The following is a 9,485-nucleotide window of genomic DNA, read 5'->3' on the forward strand; positions in this document are numbered from 1 at the left end:
AAAGCTAGCATCGAAAACAAAAGCATAATCAAAATAACAAACGTAAATAAACGCAATCCGGAGCGACCGAGTTCCCGACGAATCTCGAATGGTCGATGGTGGCTTATTATAGCCAACCAATCGGGTACATATGTTATGAACTCTTCATCAGACCAGTCTGCTGGGATCTGTCGGCATTGTAAGCATTCTCGCGAAATAAACTTCGCGCGCTGTGAATTTAACTTTTAACTAGTTTTTACTAATTACCATGGCGCAGGACGTGTGTTCGTACGACGTGGCTCGGAACGATAAGTACGGCCGGTATTTAACGGCGAATAAGGATATAGAAAGCGGAGAATTGATATTTACGGACAAACCTTTCGCTTACGGCCCCAAACCAGGTAAAAAAGGACGATGATACTCCAATATTGTTAATTATATTTTATTAAGTAGGGATGCGTCGCGAAATAGTTTTATATTTATACTAAACTATATATACCTAATGCAATATTCCTGCCACTCCTAAAGTTCTATCTATTGATAACTGTTACTGGTTATTCCTGAGTTAAAGTTAAGTTCTCAAAATCAACTCAACTGAAAACTACGTCAATGATTGACATACCCAATTAAAACCGAATTACTCACGTATCGTCTGGCTGTATCGCTGCCCGTGTCGCATTTCTTTCTATCAACAAGGAGATCCTATAGCAGATCCGGAACGTCGGACTAATATCCGGTGAAAGACGAAACGATTCGTTAGGGTTGTAGAAGCAATTGTTTTTAGGGTTGCGTACAATCATCAAAAAGGTTTGTGAAAAGTATTGTCATGTATTTGCAGACAGCCCGCCCCTCTGCCTGGGCTGCTACTGCCCCGTGGCGGAGTCGCTGTGCGCCCGCTGCGGCTGGCCGGCGTGCGGCGCGGAGTGCGCGGCGGCGCCGGCGCACGCGGCCGAGTGCGCCGTGTTCGCAAGGGCGCGCGTGCGCTTCCAGCCACCCGACGACTGGACCGCCAGCGCGCCGCAGCTCGACTGCATCACTCCACTCAGGTCAGACTTACAGCCACTGGTAACCCGGTACCCTGGTGCAAAAAAGAAATTGGGGTCCCAAATTTTTCTAAATTTTATTTATTCTCCATCCGCGTAGATTTCGTTTCTCGCTATCCCGCGGGAACTACTTATGCAATTTACCAGGATAAAAACTTAATTTCCTTCCCCGCGGGACTCAAACTGTCTGTATACCGAATGTCATCTGAAACACCTCAGTTTTATCAAATTAAAAGTAAGAAATAAAAATAAGTAAGTAATATTTTTCTAAGGATTTCGTATTGTGTACTAAATCTTCCTAGTCAATATAGGTGTATTTTATATTTTATACCTTATAGGCTGCTATTTACTTTTAAACAACTTATAATTCTCAAGCAATCTTAGCCGTTATAATTTTCCTTGTAAATTTGATATCTTTACTACCATCCTGATTTTTTTTTAATTTTCTACCCAACAGTTAAAGGGGGGGGGGACGCTCGACTTTAATGAAAATTTGCACTTTTAAAGTTGAGTATAATCGCAAACAGATCACTGAATCGAAAAATCGTCTTGGCAACAATAATGGTTTAAGTTTTAAAAGACCGTCCAACGATACACCACACTATAGCTTCCAAATGCATACCGACCAGTTGAACTACGCACCATTCAGGGTACTAGAAAAACATAGTAAATCAGTTGGGAGCCTAAATAAATTAATATTATCACCGGCCGATACCGCCCATCATTTCGGACTTGCACTTTTTCGAATTACCGAACACATGACGAAGTACGTAGACCGATTACGGTTCGGTAGAATACCGAACACGTGGCAACACTGCGTCTTGCCCGAAAGAACCTACCGCACGCTCAAATATAACAGCATGCTTACGTCACTGATAATTTCCAACTCCTATAATTTTTTGCAGGTTGCTGTTAGCCAAGGAGAGCAACCCAGAGCGCTGGGCCTCCGAGCTGGCGCCCATGGAGACGCATACAACCGAGCGGCAAGCGCGACCCACCTGGACCGCCGACCAGGTCAGTCAGCAATCATCATATCAGCCGTCAGACGTCCACTGTTGGAGATAGGGCAGCTAAATCCGGGACTCATTCAATTTGTTACACATATCTAGGTGCTTGCTGCTTTCGGCTCGAAACTCCAAATTTTCAGATTATTTTTAGTTGAAAATTAAGTGAAGTCCACCTCGAATGGTTAGTGAGCTAGCTATAACTAACCATCATATATATAGGCATGCATGCATGCATGCTCTGGGGCTGGCGGCGCGCTCTGCGGTGCAAACCATCTCTGCCTCCCGGAACTGACCCAATCATTGGGGTATCTATCTAGGGTTATTTTTCAGGGGAGGCCTGCCCCTGACTTGCATGATTTTTGTGTGAAGATATCAGTAAGTATTATAGAATTTTGAATTGGTAGCCCAAACAACCTTGGGTGGGCACTGGACCATACTGGGGTGGGCACGGCCTACCCGGCAAATATACGCCTATATATGGACCCAATGCAAGCGCGCCTATATGACCATTCGAGTTGGATTTCACTTAATTTTCATCAAGAAACTTAGTTGCCTTCTTTGATTAGGTGAACGTGGTGACATTTCTCTTGGAGCACTGCCGCCTCGGTGACCGCTTTGACAAAGAGCTAGTGCAGCAGGTCTGTGGAATCCTAGAGGTAAGAAACTACCTATTAAGTATTAATCCTCCTTACAATTCAGATTTAAAAAAAACCGCTTTATAATGACCAACCCGCAATTATCTTTCCGACCCTACTGAACTTATTGAAGGTTATACTAGAAGGTCAAGAACAGAGTAAGATCTACGTTCTACAAATCTACGAGTACTACTTACTCCAGTCAGGCATCAATGTGACCAAAGAAGTCTCACTTGCTGCGTGAGATTAAGCGAAGTACCACCAGTCGGAGAAACTGAATCACGTACGAGGGTACAACCTTATCGCCATTAAGATGTTCATTACATCTGGCAAATAAACTACGTGAAATTGATTGTGGATGGGTTCCCTGGCACGCAATTCTGTTTCCTCAAAATTACAAGCCTGACACATACATTGCATAGTGTATTATCTTGTACTGGACCATTGCGGGCGGTTTCAGGTGAACGCGGTAGAGATCCCTTCGCGCGGCGGGTTCAGTATCCGGGCCGTGTACCCGCGACTCGCGATCGCCGCCCACAGCTGCGTGCCCAACATTGTCCACACAATACTGCAGGATGACTATCAGTGAGTCAACCTGACACGTTGCCTTATACTTGCTCATGATCATATGCCATATATCGGCCGTCGGACTTCCACTGTTGGACATAGGCCTCCCATAGACCTCTAGTTGCTTGCAGCCTGCATCCTCCGTGAACCTGCGGCTTTAACCAGGTCATCCGTCCATTTCGTTGGTAGACGGCATACACTGCGCTTGCCGATCTGCGGTCTCCATTTGAGAACTTTTCGGTTCCAAAGGCTATCTGTTCTCCGTACCGTGCTACTGGTTCGATAACAAGCACTAACAAGAGGAAGCTTCGTAACCTCAGCCGTGACAGGTTTCAGACATCACCTAAGGTGTCTACACTGATGGTGGTAGAATTTAACTAGTCCAGCAATAGTAAGTAAACATCCGCTGGTTTTTATTTTTTATTTTTGCTCAAAGCATTTTAAGTAAATGTCTACCAATTAGGCCCGACGAGGTTCCACAATTATGTTTGGTACTTTTTGTTTAGAGTGCAAGTGCGAGCAGCAACCTCCATCAAAGCAGGCCAGCCCCTCCACCTCTGCTACACGCACGTGCTGTCCCCGACGCTGACGCGGCGCGACTTCCTGTTGGAGTCCAAGTTCTTCTGGTGCGACTGCCCGCGCTGCGCCGACCCCACGGAGCTCGGCTCGCATCTCAGCACCCTCAAATGCAGCAAGTGCGACAACGGGGTCATACTCGCGACTAATCCATTGGGTAAACTTCACTACAAATTGTACAGATGGTTTTACATCGATTTTAATATTGGAAAAGTTCGCATTTATCGTGGTCTCTGCTGCAGGACCCATCGACAGCCGTTTTGACATTTAACACTAAATAATAATATTTTTTCATATGAATGGAAAATGTGATGCCATCCGACGCGTGTTTACTGACTGATTGAATGCTACCAGATGTTCCAGAGGGAAGTGCGTAACATCTGGTAGCAAGTGAACGGTTGTGTTGCTTTAAGGATGAGCTCTGGTTGAGTTCGAAACGCATCAGTGTAATGTGATGGTAATAGTTGGGTTTGTGTGATTTGTGTGTGTTCTTACAGTGTGGAGGTTGAGGAGATGTTCGTACATTTGTTGCATATAGCGCAGGAGTAGGTACGTAGCTATCATAAGGTCGCGGGTGAGCAAATTGTTTTTATTTTACCCAGTTCAGGGAAGGTGTTAATGTTAACTCGTGTTTTCGGTGTACAGACAGCGAGGCAGCCTGGCAGTGCACGGACAAAAACTGCGGCTTTAAGACGAGCAGCGCGGCGATGCGCAAGCTGCTGGCCGTCGTGCAGGCCGAGGTGGACCAGCTGGACGCGTTGGAGCCCGGCGCGCAGGCCATAGAGACCAGGGAGGCCACCCTTAAAAAGGTAATCCTCCGTTTTTTAACCCCCGGCGTAAAAAGAGGGGTGTTATAAGTTTGACCGCTATGTCTGTCTGTCTGTCTAACTAAACTTGCCGAAATTTACTTTACGTAACTAAATTATACGTACGTCATGTTCTGCCTAAACAATATCCGGAATTCGCAAATTATGCATAAAGCCCATTAGGCTTATTGGATATGATGCGTAAACAGATTATGACATAAAAAATATGCGTAAACAAGGGGAACCGCCACAGGATTATGGGAGTTAGGCTAGAGTCGGGCCAAATGCTGCCTTCCCAGGCTAAACACAGTGCATTATGTGCTTCTGAGGCGTTACTTTCTTGTTCTTTCTTTTTTCAATGCGTTCTTCACCTTTCCCAGTACAAGTCCGTATTCCACCCACGACACGCCCTCCTGCTTTCCCTGAAACTGGCGCTGGCGCAGCTGTACGGGCGCGTGGCGGGCTACGGCATCGACGAGCTGCCCGACCTGCTGCTGGAGCGGAAGGCCGAGCTGGCGCGCCTCGTGCTGGCTGCGCTGGACGCCGTCGCGCCGGGAGACACCAGGATGCGAGGCGAGTCGTTATAACGGCCATTATGCGCTGGCGCAGCTTACGGGCGCGTGGCGGGCTACGGCATCGACGAGCTGCCCGACCTGCTGCTGGAGCGGAAGGCCGAGTTGGCGCGTTATAGTAGATTATTGTCGTAGCATGAAAGTAGGCAATTGCCGGGTGAGTAGGTATGAGTAAAAGCAGTCCGTTTAATTAACTTATACGATGCCAGCAATTGCTGTTCCAGCCGAGACTAAATAAAGCTTTCTCAAAAATGGTGAAGAATTCTAAATTAGAATAAACTTTTTCTCAAAATATATTTTGACATTTAATTTTATTCCAATAACTCTTTTATGCTTTCCCGCCTTTTTACATAAAAAAAACATCATCCAAAACATCACAAATAACTGATACCGACCATTGAGGTTGGCTGTTTTGTTGTGCCAACATTTCCGTGGCCGTTTTAACTTTTTTTAAAGTTTGAGACTCGACAATAATACAATTTGTATGCGACATTATTGTCGAGCTAGCGAGATAACATTTTTTTTTATATTATATTATGGTAAGAATAATGACAACTTTTACGGATTTTTTTGAGAAAATAATGACGTTGTCTGTTGCAGGTATGATGCTATACGAACTACACGCACCTCTCATGTTCCTTGCTCGCAGCGAGTTCAGCGCAGGTCTCATCACACAAGAGAAACTGAAAGAGCGACTCCAAGAACCCATCGCTTGTCTGGCGGAGGCCTCAAAGATCTTGTCGCGAGAGGATCCGCAGAGCCCCGAAGGAATCACGGGCCAGATAGCGCAACAGTCCTTGGAACAACTCCAGGCTAGCCTTGACTCTTTGTAGTGCACTTGTTATTTTTTGGGGGTCCATATCGGCTCGCATAATTGTTGAAAGTTATAATATAATGTTTGTCATAAAAAAAAAAAACAGAATACATTAACTGTTCAGAATTGTTATAAAACAAACCTACCCTGACCTATATAGTGTTCCACATGATGACCATTTAAAATTTTCTGAAAGTGTACTGTTTTGACGGGAAAAAAATTATGACTTTCAAAAGATGCACCAAGATTATGCACCCGTTTTTTGGATATTGTAACAGTGAAGCCTTAATAATAGGGTATCATAGGTACCCTTTGAATGTATTACTATATAAATATAATATAATAATAAATAATAAAAAGCCTTTTATTATTCCTTAAAACCTTAGAACAACGCGTGCTTCCTACCGGAAGGGAGTAGCCTTAGCGGTAAATTACCTTTAAAATAGTTCTGGCGTTTGTTGCGGGGGGTAAATGTGCACACAAGTGCAGTTCCGCACACTTACATGCAAAAACAAAACTGCCACCTGACTGTAATGACGACGTTAACACATAAATAATCCACCAATACACTAATAATTCGTGTACACAGTAATATCACTAAGTTGTTCATCGGCGATAAGGCGGATTTATCGCTTGACCGATCCGAAATTTGTAAGGATTAGCGGACTCGATGTTGGTAAACGAATCGGACAATAATGTACGACTTTGTTGTTTAAATGTATTTAATAGTAATAATACGATAACTTCGATTTACTTACATGTGAAATATAACACCATCTTTTTGCAAGCTTGATGTCCCAGATCTCTTTTACAGGAGAAAACTGAACAATTTGGCATTTTTAGCACTGCTGCGTTCACTAGCGCGACTCGATTCGGTCTAGTTTGAAATCCGAGCACGCCTTGTTTTATAAAATTCGTATGCCCAGTTGGGCTTGTACTTTGACAGAGGGAACGCGGTGAATGGCTACTCCCTTCCGTAGGAAGCCCGCGTTGCTCTAACTAAAAATAATACATGCATGTTCATTCCAATAGATTTAACATTATAATTTGAATTGCCAATACAATAAACAGAATGTTACAATAATATCAATGATTACATTAAATTTCATGCTTTATTCTTTACCTATAATCAATTAAATTAGCTAAATATCTATCGTAAATAATCTCATTACAAATTCAAATAATAATCCATGCTTACCATAAATAATTTGATCGTAAATTTATTTAAAAATTTGTATAAGTAAAGTATAGTTTTAAGGACCCCTTATAGGGTGAAAGCCTCCTCCAGTTCTTTCCATTTATCTCTATCTTCTGCGTCTTGTCTCCATTCCTTTCCGGCGACTCTCGCAATCTCATCTGCCCATCGTTCCGTCGGTCTCCCTTTCATACGTTTGCTTTTTGGGCCTTTCGCCAGTGGAAATTTTAGTCTATTTTGTGTTCGCCATTCGAGCCACATGACCTGCCCATTTCCATTTTAATTTTTGGCGTGTTCTAAAGCGTCCCTAAACCTTTGTATTTTTGGGTATAATTGAGTTAGGAACTTTATCTTTTATTTTTTTGCCTAACATACATCTCTCAATTCAATACCCCTGTGGCATACCTTTACTGTACCTTGTTTTTGTTTATATTGTTGAGCACCCACGTTTGACACCCATAAGTCAAACAGGGTAGAAGTCATGTATCGGCAACTTTCTTTTTTAAGTAAATCCATACTTCCATACTAATATTATAAATGCGAAAGTAACTCTGTCTGTCTGTCTGTCTGTCTGTTTACGCTTTCACGCCTAAACCGCTGAACGGATTTTGATGAAATTTGGTACAGAGATAGAATAGACCTTGGGAAAGAACATAGGCTATCTTTTATCGCGAAAAAGAGGCTTTAAGGGTTGAAATAGGGGATGAAAGTTTATATGGTGGAAGTTCGTCGCTGTCGAAGATAAAACCATGAAATTTGGCATTTAGGCAATTAATCCATACTAATATTATACTTAAATGCGAAAGTAACCCTGTCTGTCTGTCTGTCTGTCTGACTGTCTGTCTGTCTGTTACACTTTCACGCCTAAACCGCTGAACCGATTTTGATGAAAATTGGTACAGAGATAGAATCTTGGGAAAGAACATAGGCTATCTTTTATCACGAAAAAGAGGCTTTAAGGGGTTGAAATAGGGGATGAAAGTTTATATGGTGGAAGTTCGTCGCTGTCGAAGATAAAACCATGAAACTTGGCATTTAGGCAGTTACGACCTGTGAGGGGATGGAATAGGGGATGAAAGTTTATATGGAAGGTCGTCATTATCGAAGATAAATCTATGAATCTTTATTAAACTTGCCATTTCGGCACGTGATAAGAGATAAATAGATATTTGTTCGCGCGTTTTTTTAAATTCATCCTGTGAGGGGTGAAATAGGTGATGAAAGTTTATATGGAAGATCATCATAGTCGAAGATAAATCGATGGTTCTTTATGAAACTTGGCATTTGGGCACGTGATAAGAGATAGGTACATCGATATTTGTTCGGACCGGACCGGATCGGGCGTAGACAGGGAGGCAACGGAGTGGAGCGGAGGCAACGAATGGAGCGGAGACAATGTAGGCTACAGCGGAGGCAGTGAAGTAGAGCGGAGGCAGCGGAGTGGAGCTGACGCTGCTGAGCGGAGCGGAGGCTGGCGGAGCGAAGGCTGGCGGAGCGGAGGTTGGCGGAGCGGAGGCTGGCGGAGCAGAGCGGAGGCAGTGGAGCGGAGCGGAGACAACGGAGCGGAGGCATCGGAGCGGAGGCAGCGAGGCAACGGAGTGGAGCGGAGGCAACGGATGGAGCGGAGACAATGCAGGCTGCAGCGGAGGCAGTCAAGTAGAGCGGAGGTAGCGGAGCGGAGCTGACGCTGCTGAGCGGAGCGGAGGCAGTGGAGCGGAGCGGAGAGAACAGAGCGGAGGCATCGGAGCAGAGGCAGCGAGGCAACGGAGTGGAGCGGAGGCAACGGATGGAGCGGAGACAATGCAGGCTGCAGCAGAAGCAGTCAAGTAGAGGGGAGGTAGCGGAGCGGAGCTGACGCTGCTGAGCGGAGCGGAGGCTGGCGGAGCAGAGGCTAGCGGAGCGGAGGCTGGCGGAGCGGAGGCTGACAGAGCGGAGGCTGGCGGAGCGGAGGCTGGCGGAGCGGAGGCTGTGGAGAGGGGCAGCGGAGCGGAGGCAGTGGAGCAGAGCGTAGCGGACGCTGCTTAGGCTGTGGAGCTGATTGATGGTGATGGTGATGAGTGGTGCTGATTATGATGATTAGTGATGATGATGGTGATTGTGGTGATGATGATTGATGATGATGAATAGGTAACAAAAAAAATTAAAAAATGCCATCATTTGAAAACTAACTGCGAGGGATGTTAGCAGAGGGTTATGATGCAGTGATAGCAGAGGCTTCGAAGCTCATAAGAAAAATGTACGCAATGTGAGATCATCATGAAAAAATATGATTTTCAGATTTTTCTTATTTA

General features: G+C 44.7%; 1 protein-coding gene across 1 annotated transcript; it reads left to right on the forward strand.

Annotated features, from left to right (window-relative positions):
* Positions 1 to 136: 136 nt before the first annotated feature.
* On the forward strand, positions 137 to 6,339 carry LOC141440667 (SET domain-containing protein SmydA-8-like). The gene is made up of 9 exons (XM_074105193.1): positions 137 to 380; positions 818 to 1,025; positions 1,928 to 2,036; positions 2,596 to 2,685; positions 3,125 to 3,249; positions 3,738 to 3,964; positions 4,453 to 4,616; positions 4,994 to 5,186; positions 5,786 to 6,339. The coding sequence occupies exons 1-9, from the start codon at positions 248 to 250 to the stop codon at positions 6,016 to 6,018; spliced, it is 1,482 nt and encodes a 493-aa protein (XP_073961294.1). The 5' UTR covers positions 137 to 247; the 3' UTR covers positions 6,019 to 6,339.
* The last annotated feature ends 3,146 nt before the right edge of the window (positions 6,340 to 9,485 follow it).

The sequence above is a fragment of the Choristoneura fumiferana genome, chromosome 23, assembly GCF_025370935.1.
Source record: "Choristoneura fumiferana chromosome 23, NRCan_CFum_1, whole genome shotgun sequence".
In the NCBI taxonomy this organism is placed as follows: Eukaryota; Metazoa; Arthropoda; class Insecta; order Lepidoptera; family Tortricidae; genus Choristoneura; species Choristoneura fumiferana.